Source organism: Neofelis nebulosa, chromosome 16, assembly GCF_028018385.1.
Source record: "Neofelis nebulosa isolate mNeoNeb1 chromosome 16, mNeoNeb1.pri, whole genome shotgun sequence".
NCBI lineage: Eukaryota > Metazoa > Chordata > Mammalia > Carnivora > Felidae > Neofelis > Neofelis nebulosa.
Genome location: NC_080797.1, coordinates 29,828,969 through 29,854,169, shown reverse-complemented (window position 1 = coordinate 29,854,169; position 25,201 = coordinate 29,828,969). Strand labels below are relative to the sequence as shown.

The window sequence follows — 25,201 nt, the reverse complement described above, 5'->3', positions numbered from 1 at the left end:
AATGTAATAGTAGGGGGTATATCACTAATCTAGTATGAACATTAAAAGACAAAAGTATTAAAAATAACTATAACTACATTTTTAGTTAACAATCTGTTAATGGATACACAAGGTAAAGGATGTAAGTTGTGATAACAAAAACATAAAAGGAGGGGAGAATAGAAATTTATACCTTTGGTATGCATTCTTAGTTAAGTTCTTATAAGCTTAAAATAGACTATTATAAATATGTTTTATGTAAGCCTCCTGGTAACCACAAAGCAAAAACCTACAGTCAATACACAAAAGAGAAAGAGAAAGGAATCTAAGCATAACACTCCTGAAAATAATCAACTTATAAGGGAAGAAATCAAGAGAAGAAAGTATCAAAGGAATTATGAAACAGCCAGAAAATGATTATTAACAAAATGGCAATAGGGCACCAACTCCCAGCTCTAAGATGAGTAAGGACAGAGGACCTAATGAAAAATAAGGTTGATAGCACTGTATTATATAATTGAAATTTGCTAAGAGAATAGAATTTAAATATTCTCACACACACACAAAGACAAATATAATCGGTTATAGATGTGTTAGTTTAGATGGGGGATTCCTTTCATGTATACATATATCAAATCACCATGACGTACACCTTAAATATATTACAATTTTATTTTTTAATTATACCTCAATAAAGCAGATATAAAAAAACAAAAAATGGAAAGAATTTCTTTTCTTCCATTCTGATGAGTGAGGAACACAAAAAGAAAAAGTATGAGTAGAATAGATGTCTCTATCTTATTTAGATTTTTTTCTTTTTTCGACCTTTTGCTTTACAGTATGAAAATAAAATATCTAATTAGAAAAAAAATTTAGGCCACTGCCAAATCCTTATACTTTACTCTGCAGTTTAAGAATTTTATGTAACGGGAACCTGAATTAGTCCGCTCAGGCTCCCATAACAAAATACCATAGTCTGTGTGACTTACACAGCAGAAATGTATTCTCTCACAGTTCTGGATGCAGGGAAATCCAAGATCAAGGTACTAGCTGATTCAGTTTCTGATGGGGATTGTCTTCCATGCTTGCAGAGGCTGTCTTCTCACTGTGTCTTCACATGGCAGGGAGATAGGAAAGAGGGAGAGAGACAGGGAGAGATACAGGGGGAGAAATGGAGAGTCAGAAAGAGAAAGAGTTATCTTCCTCTTCCTAAAAGGCCAAAGTCCTATCAGAGTTGGGCCTCACCCTTATGACTTCATAACCTTAATTACCTCCTAAATACCTTATCTCCAATCAGTCAAATCAGAGGTTAGGGCTTCAAACTAGGAATTTGAGGGGACACACTTCAGTCGATAGTGGAACTATACCTAAATTTTGTCTTGTCTTGTAGATGAAAGGAGGATTAAACTGGATAAACTTCTGGATGAAGTACATGAACTTCTAGGTGAGTGAGAAAAAATAATGATAAAGCATAATAAAAATAATCTCTTGGGGCACCTGGCTGGCTTAGTCTGTAGAGGATCCAACTCTTGATCTCAGGGTTGTGAGTTCAAGCCTCACACTGGAGGTGGAGCCTACTTCAAAAAAAAATTTCTTAATACTTAACAAAAGAAGTTATTTTTTTCCTATATTAAAATAATTCTTTTTTTATTCAGCAGTCCATTGCCTTAACCACTTGGCCACCTCATCCCAATTATTTTTTTATTTAAATTTTGGTCAACATACAGTGCAATATTGGTTTCAAGGGTAGAATTCAGTGATTCATCACTTTCATACAACACCCAGTGCTCATTACAAGTGCCCTCCTTAATACCCATCACCCATCTAGCCCATCTCCCATCCACCTCCCTCCATCAACCCTCAGTTTGTTCTTTTTTAAGTTTCTTGTAGTTTGCTGTCTTCTCTTCTTTTCCTCCCTTCCCATATGTTCATCTGTCTTGTTTCTTAAATTCCATATATGAGTGAAATTATGTGGCATTTGTCTTTCTCTGACTAACTTATTTCGCTTAGCATGATACATTCTAGCTCCATCCATGTCATTGCAAATGGCACGATATCATATTCCATTGTGCATATATAACAAATCTTTATCCATTTTAAAGTATTTTCTGTTATCCTATCCATGACATAATACTTCTGTCATTTTATCTCTTTTAATTGGTAATGTATACATAATTAAAGAAAAACTTTAGAAACTAAATGTTATTAGTATAATCAGTTGTTATCTACATCTTATGCAAAAGGCCACAGTATAATGTTGAAGTAAAAACCCCTATGTTCTTTGGAGTTTCAATAGTATAATTTTATTTTCTACTGTTCTAGTGACAAAATTTGAAGGCAGATTGCACATACCAGTAATATGACTAGATGAACAAGCTCATAATTCAGGCAAAAATAAAACAATATAGCAAATGGTACATGCTGGCAGAATTATTTACACCAGTAAACTTAGTGGGCTGTTAAAATACCAACTGTATTAATTCCTTGTTCCTAACATTTTACAGAAAGTTCTATTTTTGAATCTCCCTTCTAATTTTATGTAATTAGACAACACTTCATGTTTCCATTACTTTTTACCCTATACTTGAGGATGATGCTACACAAAAATAGTTGATATGATGATGATTTAAAGCTTGAAATTTGACCTTATACCATTATTTTCTTTTTTAAGGGGAAGAAATTCACTATGAAGACCTGAAAAATATTCTGAAAAACATTGGGTTAAGACTCAGACTGAGGGAGAACTCTGTGTTGATGAAAAGTTTGCCACTTGATGGTGAGGGTTTAATTTACCAATGAGGTATTCATCCACCCCCTGAAAGTTTACTGGTTGCCATAAGGTATGAGACATAATACTACAAAGGGTTACAAAGATAAATGAGGCATAGCTCAGGTCCTAGAAAGCCCTCAGTTAGAGATGGACAGCACATACAAAACAGAAAGAAATGCTATACATTGTGATGTGTGCTATAAGGTTAATAAATATTCTGCTATGAAACTGCAAAGGAGATATTGACCAACTATTCCTGGAATGTCTAAGACCTCACAGAGTGGTTATTACTTTAAACAGGCCTGAAAGGTTTGATGGTAGGGCGTACGAAGAACCAAAAGTAAAAGCATGGAAAAAGTCAAAGAGGGATACCTAACCATGGCAAGTTTCGGGCACCATGCACAGTTTCATGCCAAGTACACATTCACATTATGTGGACGAGTACTTTATGAGCTTGACTCAAACTAATCAATAATTCTTGTATAATCTATCTGTGAAACAGGATAATAACAATGCGTATCTATGATGATGGTGATGAAGATAACCAAATAGTGGCTGTGAAAATATGAAAAAATGTTTAAAATCTAAAGATATTAATTATTAGATTTTCTATTTCAAAACTCCAGTTATGTTTATTAAATGATTTCTATATTTAAGGCATTTTTCTGGATTCAGGAGCTATGAAGATATGTGCCAGAAGCTCACTGCTCAAAATAACAGAGTCTTTGCACTTAAAAAGTTCATAATCTAGTTGACTAGATAAGACAGAGATACATATTTTGACCTTCTGGCTAAACATGGAAATCTTTTTTTAATATTTGCATTTATCTTTACCACTTTCTAAAATACCAAAAAGATGTAAAAGAAATAAAATTTTTCTTTTAATTTTAAAACAAATTAAAAATTTCTTTTAATTTTAAAATAAATTAAATATTTCCACAAAGACTAAGAGAAGAGAATATTATAGCAGATAAGAGATGTCAGTTAAATTTTGAAAAACAAATTGCATGAAAGACCATAAAAGGTGAAAACTGAGCCTGAAAGGAGAAGCAAACAAGAAGGCATCCACTTCAGGGGCACCTGGTTGGCTCAGTCAGTAGACCACGCAACTCTTAATCTCAGGATTGTGAGTTCAAGCCCCATGTGGGGTATAGATACTACTTAAAAATAAAATATTTAAAAAAATAGGGCTACTTCATGTCACAAAACTGTAAACAGCTCAGGAAATAGAGGCACCAGTTACCTCTAAAGTCAGGAGTATGAGATATGGCTGAAAGTCTTTAAAAAGATCAATGCAATTGACAGATCCCCTTCCTCACTCCACAGCTAAGCAAGTATTTCTTATCCATGCAGCATAGAGATTTACTCTCTGGAGAGGTTAAACTGGGGAGATTCTCAGACATCAGACCCAGCCAAGGTTGGGAGTGAATTTTCTACTGAAACAAGGAAATTACATGAAAGTCAACGTGTAGCATGGTGAGATCCCCCGTCATCTTCTCCCATTGGCCTGCCTAGATGCTGGCAGTGAATTCTAATATCCTTTATTCATATACTTATATCTGCAGCTTGCAATGAAAAGATAGATAATAACATGTGTACTACTAAAACAAAAACACCTCACCCTTAAACAGAAACAACCAAGAATCATATGACTTGTAAGAAAGGTTTGTTACATGAAGGACAGAAATAAAAGCTAGCAGAAAAGAAGGAACTTGGAGGAAGTACAGTAATCCCCCTTTATGCATGGGGATATGTTCCAAAGCCCCCAGGGGATGTCTGAAACCATGGATAGTACCAGACTATATATGTTTTTTTCCTATGCAAACATACCTATGATAAAGTTTAATTTATAAATTAGGCATAGTAAGAGATTAACACTAATAACTAAAAATCAAATAGAACAATTATAAAAATACACCATAATAAACATTACGTGAATGTGCTCTGTCTGTGTCTCTCTCAATATCTTATTGTACTGTGTTCACTCTTCTTCTTGTGATGATGTGAGATGATAAAATGCCTACATGATTAGATGAAGTGAAATGAACTATGGAGGCATTGTGATTAGCATTAGGCTACTATTGACCTTTGGATAATACATCAGAAGGAAGGTCATCTGCTTCCAGACCACAGTTGACACAGGTAACTGAAACCAGGGAAAGTGAAACTGAAGATAAGGGGAGACTACTATACTCAAGGGAGAAAGCAGAAAAATAATTAAAAACAATTTTAACTAATATCTTCAGAAAGATGAGAAAAGCCCTAGTTAACGAAACAAGAAAAGGAGGCTGTGCAACAAGCTAGGACACACTATGAAAAAGGAGCACGCTATGGGGCGCCAGGATGGCTCAGTCAGTTAAGCGTCCAACTTTGGCTCAGGTCATGATCTCACAGCTCACATGCTGTCTCTGTTTCTCAATAATAAGTAAACATTAAAAAAAAAATTTTAACGGGGCTCCTGGGGGGCTCAGTGGGTTAGGCATCTGACTTCAGCTCAGATCATGATTTCGTGGTTCACAAGTTTAAGCCCTGCATCAGGCTCTGTGTTGACAGCTCACAGCCTGGAGCCTGCTTTGGATTCTGTGTCACACCCTCTCTCTGTCCCTTCCCCACTTGGGCTTGGTCTCTTTCTCTCTCTCTCTCAAAAATAAATAAAAACATTAAAAAAATTTTTTTAATTGAAAAAAAAGGAGCACTCTAAAAGTTTTTTTTTAAAGCTCTTTTGGAGGTGCACCTGGGTGGCACACTCAGTTAAGCAGCTGACTCTTGATTTCAGTTCAGGTCATGATCTCGTAGTTGGTGAGATAGAACCTCATGTCAGGCTCCATGCTGAATGTGGAGCCTGCTTGGGATTCTCTCTCTCCCTGTCTCTCTACCCCTCCCTAGCTTGCATATATTCTCTCTCTCTCTCTCTCTCTCTCTCTCTCTCTCTCTCTCTCTCTCTCTCTCTCAAACTCTCTCTCTCAAAATAAACTTTTTTTTAAAGAAAAAAGCTCTTTGGGAAAAAAAAGTGCTAAAAATTTAGAAATTCATTGGGCTGGAAGATGAATTTGGAAATTGGAACAAAAATACAAAAAAAAAGATAGAAAATAGAAAAAAAAATAAGAAAATCAGTCTGACAACTCCGACAACTGAATAATAGAAGGAGTCCCAAAAAGAGGAAACAAAGAAAATAGAGGAACAAACTGTAAAATAAATCCTGCTAAAAAAATGTCTTCAAATCTGAAAGAATGTGACTCAAGGCTGAAAAGGCTCACCAAGTACCTACCACTCCAAAGAATAGGAAAAGATCCACACCCGAGGCTCCTACATGGCTCGGTCAGTTAAGCAACTAACTCTTGGAATTTGGCTCAGGTCGTGATCTCATGGTTCATGAGATGGAGCCCCACATCTGCACTGTCAGTGCAGAGCCTGCTTGGGATTCTCTGTTTCCCATTCTCTGTTCTTCACTCACTCATGCTCGCTTGCTTGCTTGCTCTCTCTCTCTCTCTTTCAAAAATAATTAAACTAAAAAAAAAAGAAAAGAAAGAAAAAGATTCACATCAGAGTAGGTTGTAAAATAATCAGAACACCAGAAATAACAAAATTATAAAAGTTTCCAAAGAGAAATAAGCAGGTCACATAGAAAGTTGGAGGTATGTGAATGGTATTGGACTTCTCCACAACTCTTGAAGATGAAAGACAATTGTGTAATACCTTGAAAATTATTATAAAATTTGTTTCCAACCTAGAATTCTATATCCAGCTAACCTATCAATCAAGTATGAGAATAAAATTCATATCCTCACATATTTCAAAATATGACATTTTCTTTTTTTAATTAATTATTTTTTATTTAAATCCAAGTTAGTTAACATATAGTGTAATAATGCTTTCAGGAGTAGAATTTAGTGATCCATCACTTACATATAACACCCAGTGCTCATCCCAAGTGCCTTCCTTAATGCCCATCACCCATTTAGCACACTTTCCCGCCAATATCCATCCAGCAACCCTCAGTTTGTTCTCTGTATTTAAGAGTCTCTTAAGGTTTGCCTACCTTTCTGCTTTTATCTTATTTTTCTTTCCCTTCCACTATGTTCATGTGTTTTGTTTCTTTAATTCCACATACGAGTGAAATCCTATGTCTTTGACTTAATTTAGCTTAGAATGATACACTCTAGTTCCATCCACATTGTTGCAAATGGCAAGATTTCATTCTTTTTGATGACATAATAATATTCCATTGTGTATATATACCACTTTTTCTTTTTTTTATTTTATTTTTAAGTTTATTTATTTATTTTATTATTTTTTTTATTTTTTAATATATGAAATTTACTGTCAAATTGGTTTCCATACAACACCCAGTGCTCATCCCAAAAGGTGCCCTCCTCAATACCCATCACCCACCCTGCCCTCCCTCCCACCCCCCATCAGCCCTCAGTTTGTTCTCAGTTTTTAACAGTCTCTTATGCTTTGGCTCTCTCCCACTCTAACCTCTTTTTTTTTTTTCCTTCCCCTCCCCCATGGGTTTCTGTTACGTTTCTCAGGATCCACATAAGAGTGAAACCATATGGTATCTGTCTTTCTCTGTATGGCTTATTTCACTTAGCATCACACTCTCCAGTTCCATCCACATTGCTACAAAAGGCCATATTTCATTCTTTCTCATTGCCACGTAGTATTCCATTGTGTATATAAACCACAATTTCTTTCTCCATTCATCAGTTGATGGACATTTAGGCTCTTTCCATAATTTGGCTATTGTTGAGAGTGCTGCTATAAACATTGGGGTACAAGTGCCCCTATGCATCAGTACTCCTGTATCCCTTGGATAAATTCCTAGCAGTGCTATTGCTGGGTCATAGGGTAGGTCTATTTTTAATTTTCTGAGGAACCTCCACACTGCTTTCCAGAGCGGCTGCACCAATTTGCATTCCCACCAACAGTGCAAGAGGGTTCCCGTTTCTCCACATCCTCTCCAGCATCTATAGTCTCCTGATTTGTTCATTTTGGCCACTCTGACTGGCGTGAGGTGGTATCTGAGTGTGGTTTTGATTTGTATTTCCCTGATGAGGAGCGACGTTGAACATCTTTTCATGTGCCTGTTGGCCATCCAGATGTCTTCTTTAGAGAAGTGTCTATTCATGTTTTCTGCCCATTTCTTCACTGGGTTATTTGTTTTTCGGGTGTGGAGTTTGATGAGCTCTTTATAGATTTTGGATACTAGCCCTTTGTCCGATGTGTCATTTGCAAATATCTTTTCCCATTCCGTTGGTTGCCTTTTAGTTTTGTTGGTTGTTTCCTTTGCTGTGCAGAAGCTTTTTATCTTCATAAGGCCCCAGTAATTCACTTTTGCTTTTAATTCCCTTGCCTTCGGGGATGTGCCGAGTAAGAGATTGCTACGGCTGAGGTCAGAGAGGTCTTTTCCTGCTTTCTCCTCTAGGGTTTTGATGGTTTCCTGTCTCACATTCAGGTCCTTTATCCATTTTCAGTTTATTTTTGTGAATGGTGTGAGAAAGTGGTCTAGTTTCAACCTTCTGCATGTTGCTGTCCAGTTCTCCCAGCACCATTTGTTAAAGAGACTGTCTTTTTTCCATTGGATGTTCTTTCCTGCTTTGTCAAAGATGAGTTGGCCATACGTTTGTGGGTCTAGTTCTGGGGTTTCTATTCTATTCCATTGGTCTATGTGTCTGTTTTTATGCCAATACCATGCTGTCTTGATGATGACAGCTTTGTAGTAGAGGCTAAAGTCTGGGATTGTGATGCCTCCTGCTTTGGTCTTCTTCTTCAAAATTACTTTGGCTATTCGGGGCCTTTTGTGGTTCCATATGAATTTTAGGATTGCTTGTTCTAGTTTCAAGAAGAATGCTGGTGCAATTTTGATTGGTATTGCATTGAATGTGTAGATAGCTTTGGGTAGTATTGACATTTTGACAGTATTTATTCTTCCAATCCATGAGCAGGGAATGTCTTTCCATTTCTTTATATCTTCTTCAATTACCTGCATAAGCTTTCTATAGTTTTCAGCATACAGATCTTTTACATCTTTGGTTAGATTTATTCCTAGGTATTTTATGCTTCTTGGTGCCATTGTGAATGGGATCAGTTTCTTTATTTGTCTTTCTGTTGCTTCATTGTTAGTGTATAAGAATGCAACTGATTTCTGTACATTGATTTTGTATCCTGCAACTTTGCTGAATTCATGTATCAGTTCTAGCAGACTTTTGGTGGAGTCTATCGGATTTTCCATGTATAATATCATGTCATCTGCAAAAAGCGAAAGCTTGACTTCATCTTTGCCAATTTTGATGCCTTTGATTTCCTTTTGTTGTCTGATTGCTGATGCTAGAACTTCCAGCACTATATTAAACAACAGCGGTGAGAGTGGGCATCCCTGTCGTGTTCCTGATCTCAGGGAAAAAGCTCTCAGTTTTTCCCCGTTGAGGATGATGTTAGCTGTGGGCTTTTCATAAATGGCTTTTATGATCTTTAAGTATGTTCCTTCTATCCCGACTTTCTCCAGGGTTTTTATTAAGAAAGGGTGCTGGATTTGGTCAAAGGCCTTTTCTGCATCGATTGACAGGATCATGTCGTTCTTCTCTTTTTTTTTGTTAATGTGATGTATCACGTTGATCGATTTGCGAATGTTGAACCAGCCCTGCATCCCAGGAATGGATTCCACTTGATCATGGTGAATATTTCTTTTTATATGCTGTTGAATTCGATTTGCTAGTATCTTATTGAGAATTTTTGCATCCATATTCATCAGGGATATTGGCCTGTAGTTCTCTTTTTTTACTGGGTCTCTGTCTGGTTTAGGAATCAAAGTAATACTGGCTTCATAGAATGAGTCTGGAAGTTTTCCTTCCCTTTCTATTTCTTGGAATAGCTTGAGAAGGATAGGCATTATCTCTGCTTTAAACGTCTGGTAGAACTCCCCTGGGAAGCCCTCTGGTCCTGGACTCTTATTTGTTGGGAGATTTTTGATAACCGATTCAATTTCTTCGCTGGTTATGGGTCTGTTCAAGCTTTCTATTTCCTCCTGATTGAGTTTTGGAAGCGTGTGGGTGTTTAGGAATTTGTCCATTTCTTCTAGGTTGTCCAATTTGTTGGCATATAATTTTTCATAGTATTCCCTGATAATTGTTTGTATCTCTGAGGGATTGGTTGTAATAATTCCATTTTCATTCATGATTTTATCTATTTGGGTCATCTCCCTTTTCTTTTTGAGAACCTGGCTAGAGGTTTGTCAATTTTGTTTATTTTTTCAAAAAACCAACTCCTGGTTTCGTTGATCTGCTCTACAGTTTTTTTAGATTCTATATTGTTTATTTCTGCTCTGATCTTTATTATTTCTCTTCTTCTGCTGGGTTTAGGCTGCCCTTGCTGTTCTGCTTCTATTTCCTTTAGGTGTGCTGTTAGATTTTGTATTTGGGATTTTTCTTGTTTCTTGAGATAGGCCTGGATTGCAATGTATTTTCCTCTCAGGACTGCCTTCGCTGCGTCCCAAAGCGTTTGGATTGTTGTATTTTCATTTTCGTTTGTTTCCATATATTTTTTAATTTCTTCTCTAATTGCCTGGTTGACCCACTCATTCGTTAGTAGGGTGTTCTTTAACCTCCATGCTTTTGGAGGTTTTCCAGACTTTTTCCTGTGGCTGATTTCAAGCTTCATAGCATTGTGGTCTGAAAGTATGCATGGTATGATTTCAATTCTTGTAAACTTATGAAGGGCTGTTTTGTGACCCAGTATATGATCTATCTTGGAGAATGTTCCATGTGCACTCGAGATGAAAGTATATTCTGTTGCTTTGGGAAGCAGAGTTCTAAATATATCTGTCAAGTCCATCTGATCCAATGTATCATTCAGGGCCCTTGTTTCTTTATTGACTGTGTGTCTAGATGATCTATCCATTTCTGTAAGTGGGGTGTTAAAGTCCCCTGCAATGACCACATTCTTATCAATAAGGTTGCTTATGTTTATGAGTAATTGTTTTATATATCTGGGGGCTCCGGTATTCGGCGCATAGACATTTATAATTGTTAGCTCTTCCTGATGGATAGACCCTGTAATTATTATATAATGCCCTTCTTCATCTCTTGTTACAGCCTTTAATTTACAGTCTAGTTTGTCTGATATAAGTATGGCTACTCCAGCTTTCTTTTGGCTTCCAGTAGCATGATAAATAGTTCTCCATCCCCTCACTCTCAATCTAAAGGTGTCCTCAGATCTAAAATGAGTCTCTTGTAGACAGCAAATAGATGGGTCTTGTTTTTTTATCCATTCTGATACCCTATGTCTTTTGGTTGGCACATTTAATCCATTTACATTCAGTGTTATTATAGAAAGATATGGGTTTAGAGTCATTGTGATGTCTGTAGGTTTCATGCTTGTAGCGATGTCTCTGGTACTTTGTCTCACAGGATCCCCCTTAGGATCTCTTGTAGGGCTGGTTTAGTGGTGACAAATTCCTTCAGTTTTTGTTTGTTTGGGAAGACCTTTATCTCTCCTTCTATTCTAAATGACAGACTTGCTGGATAAAGGATTCTCGGCTGCATATTTTTTCTGTTTAGCACACTGAAGATATCGTGCCAAGCCTTTCTGGCCTGCCAAGTTTCAAAGGAGAGATCAGTCACGAGTCTTATAGGTCTCCCTTTATATGTGAGGGCACGTTTATCCCTTGCTGCTTTCAGAATTTTCTCTTTATCCTTGTATTTTGCCAGTTTCACTATGATATGTCGTGCAGAAGATCGATTCAAGTTACGTCTGAAGGGAGTTCTCTGTGCCTCTTGGATTTCAATGCCTTTTTCCTTCCCCAGTTCAGGGAAGTTCTCAGCTATAATTTCTTCAAGTACCCCTTCAGCACCTTTCCCTCTCTCTTCCTCCTCTGGGATACCAATTATGCGTATATTATTTCTTTTTAGTGTATCACTTAGTTCTCTAATTTTCTCCTCATACTCCTGGATTTTTTTATCTCTCTTTCTTTCAGCTTCCTCTTTCTCCATAACTTTATCTTCTAGTTCACCTATTCTCTCCTCTGCCTCTTCAATCCAAGCCGTCGTGGTTTCCATTTTGTTTTGCATTTCGTTTAAAGCGTTTTTCAGCTCCTCGTGACTGTTCCTTAGTCCCTTGATCTCTGTGGCAAGAGATTCTCTGCTGTCCTGTATACTGTTTTCAAGCCCAGCGATTAATTTTATGACTATTGTTCTAAATTCACTTTCTGTTATATTATTTAAATCCTTTTTGATCAGTTCATTAGCTGTTGTTATTTCCTGGAGATTCTTCTGAGGGGAATTCTTCCGTTTGGTCATTTTGGATAGTCCCTGGAGTGGTGAGGACCCGCAGGGCACTTCCCCCGTGCTGTGGTGTATAACTGGAGTTGGTGGGCGGGGCCGCAGTCCGACCTGATGTCTGCCCCCAGCCCACCGCTGGGGCCACAGTGAGACTGGTGTGTGCCTTCTCTTCCCCTCTCCTAGGGTCGGGATTCACTGTGGGGTGGCGTGGCCCGTCTGGGCTACTTGCACACTGCCAGGCTTGTGGTGCTGGGGATCTGGCGTATTAGCTGGGGTGGGTAGGCAAGGTGCACGGTGGCAGGAGGGGCAGGCTTGGCTCACTTCTCCTTAGGTGATCCACTTCAGGAGGGGCCCTGTGGCAGCGGGAGGGAGTCAGATCCGCTGCCGGAGGTTTGGCTCCACAGAAGCACAGAGTTGGGTGTTTGTGCAGAGCGAGCAAGTTCCCTGGCAGGAACTGGTTCTCTTTGGGATTTGGGCTGGGGGATGGGCGGGGGAGATGGCGCTGGCGAGCGCCTTTGTTCCCCGCCAAGCTGAGCTCTGCCGTCCAGGGGCTCAGCAGCTCTCCCTCCCTTTGTCCTCCAGCCTTCCCGCTTTCTGAGCAGAGCTGTTAACTTATGACCTCCCAGACGCTAAGTCGCGCTTGCTGTCGGAACACAGTCCGTCCGGCCCCTCCGCTTTTGCCAGCCCGACTCGGGGGCTCTGCTTGGCCGGCGAGCCGCCCCTCTGCCCAGGCTCCCTCCCGCCAGTCCGTGGAGCGCGCACCGCCTCGCCGCCCTTCCTACCCTCTTCCGTGGGCCTCTCGTCGGCGCTTGGCTCTGGAGACTCCGTTCTGCTAATCCTCTGGCGGTTTTTTGGGTTCTTTAGGCAGGTGTAGGTGGAATCTAAGTGATCAGCAGGACGCGCGGTGAGCCCAGCGTCCTCCTACGCCGCCATCTTCCCTATATACCACATTTTCTTTATACATTCATAGGGTAGTTCTATTTTTAATTTTTTGAGGTGCCTCCATACTGTATTCCCCAGTGGCTGCACCAGTTTGCGTTCCCACCAGCAGTGCAAAAGTGTTCCTCTTTCTCTGCATCCTCACCAAAATCTATTGTTTCCTGAGTTGTTAATGTTAGCCATTCTGACAGGTGTGAGGTTATACCTCATTGTGGTTTTGATTTGTATTTCCCTGATGATGAGTGATGTTGAGTGTCTTTTTATGTATCTGTTAGCCATCTGGATGTCTTCTTTGGAAAAGTGTCTTTTCATGTCTTTTGCCCATTTCTTCACTGGTTTATTTATTTGCGGGGTGTGAGTTTGGTAAGTTCTTTATAGATTTTGGATAGTAACCCTTTATCTGATATGTCACAAAATAAGACATTTTCTGAGCAAAGGTTCAGAAAAAAATTCCTACGTAAATACCATTTTGGGGGCACCTGGGTGGCTCAGTCAGTTAAGTGTCTGTTGGTTTCAGTTCAGGTCATGATCTCACAGTTCATGAGATTGAGCCACGCCTCAGGCTGTGCACTGACAGTGGAGAACCTGCTTGGGATTTCTCTCTCCCTTTCTCTCTGCCCCTCCCTGGCTTGCTTGCGCGCTCTCTCTCTCTCTCTCTCTCTCTCTCTCTGTGTCTCTCTTAAAAAAATAAATAAGTAAACATTGTTTTTAAGTTAATATCATTTCTAGGGGTGCCTGGGTGGCTCAGTCAGTTAAGCATCTGACTTCAGCTCAGGTCATGATCTCATGGTTCATGAGTCCAAGCCCCATGTCGGGCTCTGTGCTGACAGCTCAGAGCCTGGAGCCTGCTTCAGATTCTGTGTCTCCCTCTCACTCTGCCTCTCCCCGGCTCATGTCTTTCTGTCTGTCTGTCTCTCCCTCTCAAAAATAAATAAACATTAAAAAAATTTTATAAGTTAATATCATTTCTTAAAAACTACTTGGGGGAGAGATGTCACCAAGGTGGCAGAGTAGGAGACCCTAGCCTCCTTCCCCCAACAAAGATCAACAATTAGACAGCTATCCACAAACAAAATTAGCTCTGGGAGAGCTCAGGAGTCCACTTAAAAACCTGAAGCAATACAGTGGATCAAGAAAACCCATGAATAACCACACAAAAAGAGTGGTGAAGAGCAGCTTCATTTTGCCTGCATCACCCTTAGGCCAACATTGCTCAGTGCAGAGAGGAAACTTCCCAGCCCAAAAGAGTTCCCCTCCTAGGAAAAGGAGAATGGAGTAAGTGACAAACTTTCCAAGCCTTTGGGGCACTGCACAAAGGACCTGCTTACGTTTCACTCCACCTGGTGACAACAAAGGTAAGACATCTAGAGATGTCTAAGAACAGGGAAGAAGGGAAAGGGAAACCATTATCTGTTCATAGTGGGAGCAACCACAGTTCCCAGTGGCCTCATCTGCAAATGGCCCCAGCAATTTTTGCTGCTGATGACTTCAATAGCCCTTGCAAATACGAAAGTTACCCCCAGCTTTCATCACTGAGGACCTCATTACAGACCCCAGCACACTGCTCCACAGAGGACCCCAATAGCTTTCACTACTGAAGAAAGCAAATGTCAACACAGCCACTACAGATTTCCTGCAGATTTTGCCACTAAGATTTTCGCTCCACAGATTTTTGTGTTCGCAGAAGCCAGCCACCCACGTTACTATGAGTATGTCTGCAGCCAGCCCTGGCTCACCTGCAGTGAGGCCCCACAGCTGAGTATGTACAAACCACTAACTCCAGCCACCACTGCCACCTGTCCTGTTCCCTAGCCACTGGACCTGGAGGTGCTACTGAGGACCCCAAAAGCCCTTGAAACCACTGTGGATCCCCCATAGCTCTCACTAAGGAACATGGAGTTGCTCATGTCATGGACCCCAGGAATGTGAGCAGACAAGACACCATATACCCCCAGACCTGGAGTCAACACATATCTCCACTCTTGGCATTAGGTACCACTAGTCCCAGAGCCGCAACAACTCTGGTGTATCCCTAAAGATGGGTGAAGGTCTTTCCTTACTGAAAACAGTCCATATAAAGTATAGGAGACTGCTTCTTTAAATGCACAGACACACACAAGTCTATTGGGATCATGAAGAATCAGGGAAACATGATACCACCAAAGGAACACAGTAAACTTCCAGTAACTGACCCCAAAGAAATGGAGATACACAAATTACCTAACAAAGAATTCAAAATAATTGTTCTAAAGACACTCAGAGAGCTACAAGAGAAGTCAAATAAACAATTTAAATAATGAAAACAATACAAGAACAAAATGAGAAATTCAGCATAGAGATGAAAAATGTAAAAATGAACCAAACAAATTTTGGAGCTGAAAAATAAAATAACTGAACTGAAGAATTCAATAATGAGCTTAAAAACTTAAGGAACCCAGCTGGCACAAGCAGAAGAAAGAATCAGTGAACCTGAAGAAAGATCATTTGAAATTATCTAATTAGAGGAGCAAAATGGACAGAAAATGAAAAGGAATAAAGAAGGCCTAAGGACTTATAAGACACCATTAAGAGAACATCCTTCGGGGCGCCTGGGTGGCGCAGTCGGTTAAGCGTCCGACTTCAGCCAGGTCACGATCTCGCGGTCCGTGAGTTCGAGCCCCGCGTCAGGCTCTGGGCTGATGGCTCGGAGCCTGGAGCCTGTTTCCGATTCTGTGTCTCCCTCTCTCTCTGCCCCTCCCCCGTTCATGCTCTGTCTCTCTCTGTCTCAAAAATAAATAAAAAACGTTGAAAAAAAAAATTAAAAAAAAAAAAAAAAAAAAAAGAGAACATCCTTCTTTGTCCCTTGTGATATATATTTTGCCTTAAATCCTATTTTGTCAGGTATAGTACTGTTACTCTGGCTTTCTTTTGGTTCATATCCATGCTTTTGTTTTCAAGTTTTACTGTCTGTTTGTTATGTCACTTGTAGACAATATACTGTTTGGTTTTATTTTTTAATATCATCTAAGAGTCTATATTTTATAATTGTTGAGTTAAATTCCTTAATAAATTCCTTCATAATTACTGTTTATAGGACATGGTTCTGCTATAATATTCCATAGTTTCCATTTACAGTATTCTTATTACTTTTTTCTGTCTTTATATTTCCCATTAGATTCATTAAGTTTTATTCTACAGGTTGAAAAATTATAGTGGTTGTCCTTAAGACCCATATTCATGGCCACTTACCTCACTGATTTCTTAAATTCATCTGTCTCCCAAATAAGACAAGGATTTTAGTATACTCTCATGTCCTATTTGTCAACTTACCTTGCTTGCTATACCAATTATGTTGGTATTTAACTAGGATTTAAGTCAGGGTTACTATGGATAATATTCTTTCTCTTTTTTCTCCTGACTTTAAAAAAAATCAATATACTTCACCAGATATTTGGTCATTTTTCCCTTCCATACCTCTTGTAACAACTCCTAGATTTGTTTTACTTATTGAGTACTGCCCTTTTTTTAAATTTTTTTAATGTTTATTTAGTTTTGAGAGACAGAAAGAGCACAATGGGGGGAGGGGCAGAGAGAGAGGGAGACACAGAATCTGAAAGAGGCTCCATCCAGGCTCTGAGCTATCAGCACAGAGCCCAATGGGGGGCTTGAACTCACCAACTGTGAGATCATGACCTGAGCTGAAGTCAAGTGCTTCACCGACTGAGCCACCCAGGTACCCCAGAGTACTTTCTTTTTAAAAAGTTTTCAATATGGGTCTCTGTGTGATGAATCATAAACCTTGAGTCCTTGGGAATATTTTGGTTATGCCCTCATGCTTAAATAACAATTTGTATTTAAGTTCGAAGCCCTTTTAATATTTCTCCATTAATTTTACTCCATTGCCTTTCAGCATCTAGAATTATTGTTGAGAAATCTGATGTCAATCTGGTTTTTCTTCCTTTATAGGTCTCCTTCTTTTTTCTCTGAAGAGTTTTAGAATTTTCTTTTTATTTGATATTATTAAAGTTGCTATAACGTATATCTAGGTTGGAATTTTCCGTCTTCTATTTAAATCTATATGAGCTATTTTAATATAAAGTCATCTTTCTTTAATCCTGGAGATTTTAAATTATTATTTCATCAAATAGTTTCTCCTTACCATTTTTTTTCTCTCCTTTGGAACTCTTGTTACCCAGAGATTAGCACTGCTACTTCCATAGGCATATCTTATAATTTTCCATTTTCCACCTCTTTATCCTTGTCTGCTGCCCTCTGAGAGAATTCTTCAATCTGATCAAACTACCCACTAATTAATTTTTTAGATATTTCCTTTGTACTCTATCTCATCCGCTGTGTTTCTTTATTTAAACTTTTTTATAGCAGAGGTGCCTGGGTGTCCTGGGAGCCTGAGTGGCTCACTTGGTTGAGCATTCGGCTTCCCCTCAGGTCATGATCTCATAGTTCATGGGTTTGAGCCCCTCATCTGGCTCCATGCTGACAGAACAGAGCCTGCTTAGGATTCTCTCTCTCTCTCTCTCTCTTTCTCTCTCTGCCACTCCCCTATTTGTGCTCTCTCTCAAAAATAAACATTAAAAAAATTAAAATTGTTTTTATACCAAATGTTTTATACCTAATATTTCCATTGATTCTTTTCATATTTTCTTGTTCTTTTTATATTTTGCTAATATCTTCTCTCCTTAAGTATATCTGTCATGCTTATTTTAAATTCCTGGTCCTTTTATTCCGATAATTCTTATTCAAATGATATACATTATTCAGTTTGTTTGTTTGTTTGCTTGCTTGCTTGTTTGTTTTTGAAGTAGTTATATTCCTCAGATGACTGGCTACTTTGGTCCTGTCCTGTGAGTCCTTGTTCTCTTGGGGCATCATTACTATGTTTGAAAATATGCTTTAGGGAAGGGTGTAAGGTCAGGCTCCAGTGAACATCAGCCAGTTGGGTTTAAGGGTAGTGCTTAGATGCTGCTCAGACTTCAGTTTCTTCAGGGTTGATTTGTGGGGAAGGAACCAGATATTCATGCTAGTCCACCACCTATGTGGGAATAGAAATCCATGTTTGAATTTTTGTAAAATACAACATCTGTGTTGGCAGCACAGGACATCTCACTGAGGGATTACCTTGCAGAAGAGTCATTTTCATGGGCTTGTCAATGAAAATATCTAAAACAACATCTATGTGATGTCACGTGGAAAACATGTAGAAATACTCATTACTAATATTCAAAGAAGTCCTGTCATGGTTGTCAGGTTTTTTTTAGCTCAGAAATCATCCATGTCTTCACTCATGAGTCCCACTAGTATCTACTCTTATCCCTGCGAGCATTAATATGTGTGATCTTAAGCAAAAAAAGGAGAAAATGAGAAGTAGATGAAAAGAGAGACTGGGAAAGGTATGGAAAGACACCACTAATAATTGTTTCAACTGTCAAATCAGAAAGTGGGTACAGGGCACCTAGGTGGCTCAGTCAGTCGAGCATTAGACTTCGGCTCAGGTTGTGATCTCACGGATCATGAGTTTGAGCCCCGGATCAGGCTCTGTGCTGACAGCTCAGAGCCTGGAGTCTGCTTCAGATTCTGTGTCTCCGTCTCTCTCTGCCCCTCTCCACACGTGCTCTCTCTCTCTTTCTCTCCCAAAAGTAAATAAACATTTTTTAAGAAGTGTGTAGACTTAATCTCTTGAGAGCTTTTTCTATTGGTCTAACTCTTTTTTTTTTTTTTTTTTTTTTTTTTTTAATTTTTGGGACAGAGAGAGACAGAGCATGAACGGGGGAGGGGCAGAGAGAGAGGGAGACACAGAATCGGAAACAGGCTCCAGGCTCTGAGCCATCAGCCCAGAGCCTGACGCGGGGCTCGAACTCACGGACCGCGAGATCGTGACCTGGCTGAAGTCGGACGCTTAACCGACTGCGCCACCCAGGCGCCCCTCTATTGGTCTAACTCTTAAGTTGGGATATAAACGGGGGAAAAATGAGTAAAACTATAAGAATTGTTCTTTCTGAAATTTCTAGGTTTTGAATTATTACAACAGGTTCCCATACGAATTACTGTATTGTGCCCTATCTTACAGCTGCTGGAAAGTTGTATAAGCATAAGTTGCTGGATGGCATAAGGTCTCTCAAAGGTGAGTGAGCAGTCAGGTAAAATTGAGATTCCTTATGTTTCGTATTTACATTTTAAAAACCACATTTATTTTTGGTGGTGACAAATTTGTCAATCTAACAAATTTTTGTCTCATCATTTACTATTTTTAACATAACTACCTTTGAAGGAATTACTTTTGTCTCTATCATTCCAAGTCCTATTTCCAGAGAGGAATTAGAAAGACTGTCTTCATCAGACTTGCCAATTCTTTATTTCTCTCCTTATAAATGTTTCCTGAGAGCTACAGTCAAGTCTTCTGGACAACAATGAAGAGCAGGTTCTGTTCCTGATTCCCATGCTAGCTCTTTTCATTTAAGCAAATTTATTGTTCCTTTGATTGTTGTCCCTCCAATTAATGCATGGACACGCCTAGCATTTTTCACTTTATCATTATCGTTTGCCCTTCTCACTTCCATCCTTTGTTTCCCTAAGGAGTGGAGCTTAATGTTAATCAGTTAGGACTCTTCATGAAAAATATGAGCTTTGACCTGGAAGAAGAGGAGTACTTGGACCTGCTCAGCAACCTGCCTGCTGATGGTGAGCTGCTCCTACGGTGAAACTTTGCATTTGTATGTGAGAATTTCTGAGAGCATGTTTAGAGTGTGCAGAAACATTAAAAAACATAAAGAAAGAGACACAATCCTCAGGAATTCATCAATTCCTGCAGTGGACTTTATTGAGTGCCTAATATACATAAGCTATTAGGAATATAAAAATGAAGATGATGGTTCTCTGTCCTCTAGGAGTTCACCACCTAGTAAGGAGTCTCACATGCTGACAGGCCATCGTACCACTATGCGGTTGTGCTATAATACTAAAAAATGCATTCAGTAAGATCCTGAGGAAGGGAAAAGCTAAGTTCACCAGGTAAAGAATCAGAGGAAGACTTGTCAAAAATGCATAGAAATTCTTCAGGGAAAAAAAAATGGCATTCCATGGGGTTAAAGGAAGGCACTTGTCATGATGAGCACTGGATGATGTATAGAATTCGTGAATCACTATACTGTACACCTGAAACTAATATAACTGTACATTAACTATACTGGAATTAAAATTTTTAAAAAGAGGGGTGCCTGGGTGGCTCAGTCAGTTGAGTTTCTAACTCTTGATTCCCAGGGTGGTGGGATCAAGCCCTGCATCAGACTCTATGCTGAGCATGGAGCCTGCTTAGGATTTTCTCTCTCTCTCTCTCCCTCCCTCCCTCTCTCTCTCTCAAAAAAAAATTAAAAATAAAGATAAAAAGAAAAAGAAAAGAAAGCTGGGACAACCCACAGCAAACAAGCACCCACCCACAGGCTACGTGTACCGTACATATAGAGCCTATACTTGCAAGTGCTTACTTATGTGAGAAAACTCAAGGATAACCTGAGGGGGGATAAAGGCATTCCAGATGAGGAAAGCAATGCATACAAAAGCATAAAATCATGCAAATCCATGAATGTTAGGAAAGCAGCAAGTATTTCCTTGTGGCTAGAATATATGCTTCATGTTGTAAAGAAACAGGAAATATGGCTGGAAAGGTAGGCTGCCGAGACTGGAAAGACCTTATACCATGCTGTGGAGCTGAGCCTTCATCCTCTTGAATTAGTTTTGGTAATTTGTACCTTTCTAGCATTTTGTCCATTTCATGTCTAATTTGTTGACACGAAGTTGTTCACAGTATTCCTTTATAATCCTTTTAATTCTTGTAGAGTTGATGGTGATGTCATCCCTCCTGATTTTGATCCATGTCTTTTCTCTTTTTATTTGGTCAACCCAGCTAAAGATTCGTCAATTTTGTTGATCTTTTCAAAGAGCCAATATCAATTTTCCCTATTGGTTTTCTGCTTTCCATTTTATTGATTTCAGCTCTAATCTCTATTATTTCCTTCTTTCAGCTTACATTTGATTTCATTTGCTCTTATGTTTCTAGATTCTTAAGATGATAATTTAGATTATTAATTTGAAATTTTTCTTTTCTAATATAGGTGTTTATTTACGACTATAAATTTTCCTCAAAGCACTACTTTAGCTGCATTCCAGAAATCTCAATATGATGTGTTTTCATTTTCAGTTAGAAATACTGTCTAATTTCCAATATTTCTTCTTTGATCCATGGGTTATTTCAAAATGTGTTTTTGAATTTCCAAATATTTGTGAATTTCCCAAATTTTCTCCTGCTGTTGATTTTGAATTAATTCCACGATAGTCAGAGGACATACTTTTTTATGATTTCAGTCCTTTTAAATTGAATGAGACTTATGGCCTGGTATACCCTAAAGAATTTCTCATGGTTGATAATATTGTTCAAGTCTCCTTTATGCTACTGATTTTTCTATTTAGTTGTTCTATCCTTTATTGAGAGTGGAATATTGAAATCCCAACTATTGTTCTTGAATTGTCTATTTTTCTCCTTGATCTTAGACTTTATCCTATAGGCAATGATATTTCTAGAGTATTTCTCTTTTGGAAGTCAATACTGATGACAATGTAGGAGGCACTATTGGAAGCGAAGACTCAAATTTGAAAGATATTGCTATGATGCAACAAGAGATGATAAGGCCTGAGCAAGGGAAGTAAACTTAATGACAGATAAGAGATTTGGGAAATATTTTAGAATTAAAATGAATAGGTTTGATGACTGATTACATGTGAATTATGAAAAATAAGAATTTTAAGAAAACAGAGACCTTTTGGTGGCTAGGTCATCAGTCATATCATAAGCCAATTGGAGAATTCAGGAAGATGTTCAGGTTACAGTGTCAAGAGAGCAGTTTCAGTTTTAGACATGTTGACTTTAATATACCTACATGACATTCAACTAGATATATGTATGAATATGGTTAGAAATGAATACTCTAATAATTCATCTTTACATAGGAAGTTACCAATCCACAGATTCAGCAAAGCTTAGCAACATGCCAGAGCACTGATGAGATTATAATCAGACCAAAAGAAGAAGATAAAAAAAAAAAAGAAGAAGAAGAATGGAGGGAATAGCTTATAAGAAAAGTTTGAAAGTAAGCAAATAGAATAAGGAGGAAATAGTGTTAAAAGAGAGACAAAAAAAAAAAAAAAAAACATTTACCTAGAGTAGATTCTGAACTACCAGAAACAATGTCAAGATGGAGAATAATTTTCAAAGTACTTTGCCATTATATAATTCACACCTAGCATATGTTAGCATGACCCCATAATACAAGACCCACAAGACCTACTCAGAAAAGTTTCCAAGATAACAATTCTCATGGGAAAAACAGCAAAAACCTGAGATTAATCCCACTTGTTCCTCTGATTAATGGCATTGTGGAAAGAATTTAGAAGTTGGAATGAGACACAGATTTGAATCTCAGCACTGAAAATTCCTAACTGTGCAAGATTGGTCAAATGAACCCCTCTGAGTCTTAGTTCCCTTTTGTTAAAAACAGAATAATGGCTACCATTCCTAAACATTGCAAGTTCCTAGCATAGAGTTTTTATTAGTAGTAATAATAACAACCAGTCTATATTCATCTCAACACAATGCCACTTAATTATGCCTTTGCTGTAGCCAGAAAAAGTGAATTTTCCATAGGACAGTTTTTTTATTACTAGAAATATATAATTTCCCAATATTTTTGATCTGCCTATGAAAGGATGTAGATATTTTTTGCTACCACATTTTCCAGGTATCTTGAAAGTTTACTGGAATGCCACAACAGTGACTTTGGTTGTGGAAGTGTCAGCCATCTCCCTGAGTACCCCTCTTCAGGTCAGTGAGCCCACAGGAAGCAGCATTAGAGACCCATCTCAGACCATCCTAAGTCTTCTGTGGGACTAATTGAAATACATGAGAATGGATGAGACATTTTCCTGTGAGGCACTGACAATCTATCAGATGGTTCCTTCTAAATACCCTCATTTAAGAGGAAAATACAAAATAAAGTTTTTAAAAAATACAAAATTTAAAAAAAAATATTAAAATTCATTTAGGTTGATCAAGCTTTTTAAATACATGTTGAATGTAGATGGTGGAAGAACATAGCTAAATGTCACCTGTCATTTCAGTACAGAAATAGACATTATTAATGCTTCAAGTCAGATCTTTCCTATTGGAGCATTTACCCCTTTTACAGTGTTTGTCAGCCTTATAATCAGTAAAATGGAGTTCTTCCTGATCTGAAAATAGAGAGGGCTACTTTTTAAATGTCAGTCTAGCAGTACTCTACTATGTGCAGTTTGTCTTAATAGAATAAATACTGATGTCTTCATATGAAATATCTTTTTTATAATCAGAGCTTTGACTTTCTACGTTTACATTTGATAAAAAATAGGATAAAATTCTAGAGCAAATCATTAAAATTTGCTGAATTTTGTGTTGTACTTCAGTGTGTGGCTTCTTTGTCTTTCTTCTATTTCTACTATTGTTTTGGGCACAAAATTCTGTCTTCTCTTACAGATGAGGGGAAGATTGAAGTGAATGTGGTAATGGATGAAGGAAACATTTTTACAGGTGGGTTAGATCTTTATTACCTCATTAGTAAACATCTGTACATCTCAAGTGTGGATCTATAAAAACCAACCATCCAGGAGGTCATGTAGCTTGGGCAAGAAAAAAATATATATAAATAAATGCAATAAGATGTTATTGGGTGATGTTAAAAACCTATACAAAGTAAAGAAGAGGAAGAATGGTCATTTGCTCCTGAGGAAGAGAAATTGGGAAATGCTTTAATAGAATGGTCAACACAAGAGCTGATCCTTAAACTATAAGTCAGTTTTTCCAGACACAGCAGGATGGGCATTCCTGATAGAGAAGAAAATAATAATAAAAGGCACCAAAATGAGAAACTGTATGATGCTTTAAGGAACTAGAAAAAATTTGGGGTAGCTGGCTACAGCATAAATGCTGTCAGGAGTTTGGCAAAGAATAAACTTAAAGAGGAAGGAGCAGGATATGGTGGGCTGAGTAATGACTCACAAAGATATCCACGTCCTAATCCCCAGAACTTGGGAATGAATGTTGCCTTGTACAGCCAAAGGGACCATGGAGATGTGATTAAGGATCTTGAGGTGAGGAGGTTATCCCTGATTATCCAGTTGGGCTCTAAATATAATCACAAGTGTCCTTAGAAGAGGGAAGCAAGGTTAGAGTTGACGACAGAAAAAGTAGAAGGCAATGTGACAACAGAAGCAGGATGCTCCATTCCTGGCCGTGAAGATGGAAGAGGGGGAGTAAGTTAAGGAGTGTAAGTGGCCTCTAGGAGTGGGAAAGGCAAGGGAATGGATTCTTTCCAAGAGCCTCCTAAAGGAACCAGCCCAGTTAGCACCTTGACTTTAACTCAGTAAAACTAATTCTGGCCTTCTGACCTCCAGAACTGTAAGCGAAAAAAAATCTGTGTTGTTTTAGGCCACCATGTTCTCGGTAGTTGCTGTTTTGTTACAGCAATAGGAAACTAATACAGGAGGCGACTCACGGAGGACCTTGAATACCTAGTAAAAAAGTATGACTTTCATTTTGCACAGAGTGGGCAGTTGTTCCAGGATTTTAAGCAGGGGACTATGTAATTAGATTTGTAAATTAGAAAGATTACTCTAGCAGCAGTATAAAGGATTGAGGGAGGTGTATGTACAAGAATAGAGTCAAGGAAACTAGCTAGGAAGCATGTTGTAAATGTCCAGGTGAAAGGCAGTAAAGAGTAGAAGTAAATCATTCTCTGTGAGGCTTGAGAGGAAGGAACATGTAGAAGAGATGTTACAGCTATAGAAACTGTAGAATTTGGTTACTGTAGATTTTGTATAGAGCTAGAGCAAAAGGATGAAATGAAGGACGACTCCTCAGTTTCTGAGCTGAGTAGTTGAGTGGGTGACAGTGACATTGACCAAAAAATGTAATTCAGTAAAATACATTTAGAAGTAGAGATACACTTTCCATTTTGGTCATACTGAGTTTGAGGTTCCAGGGAGACTGAACCTTAGGCAGTTAAATATGTGAGTAAGAATCTGAGGCCACCTCTTTTTCTGAGACAAGCAGACCTCGAGTCAAGAAGGATACAGATATAGAGAATCTAGGTAGACGTGGAAGTAAGATTCAGAGGATTTCACCTAAAACCTTCCATCCTCTGTATAGTAGGAAACA

At 38.5% G+C, this 25,201-nt stretch overlaps 1 protein-coding gene across 1 annotated transcript in view; it reads left to right on the top strand.

Annotated features, from left to right (window-relative positions):
• LOC131496946 (uncharacterized) overlaps positions 1 to 25,201 on the top strand; it is a 120,766-nt gene that overhangs the window by 46,781 nt on the left and 48,784 nt on the right. The window contains exons 18-22 of the mRNA XM_058702823.1: positions 1,370 to 1,423; positions 2,651 to 2,755; positions 19,031 to 19,084; positions 19,537 to 19,641; positions 23,522 to 23,575. Coding sequence (XP_058558806.1) covers positions 1,370 to 1,423; positions 2,651 to 2,755; positions 19,031 to 19,084; positions 19,537 to 19,641; positions 23,522 to 23,575 — 372 coding nt within the window. The remainder of the gene's footprint in view (positions 1 to 1,369; positions 1,424 to 2,650; positions 2,756 to 19,030; positions 19,085 to 19,536; positions 19,642 to 23,521; positions 23,576 to 25,201) is intronic.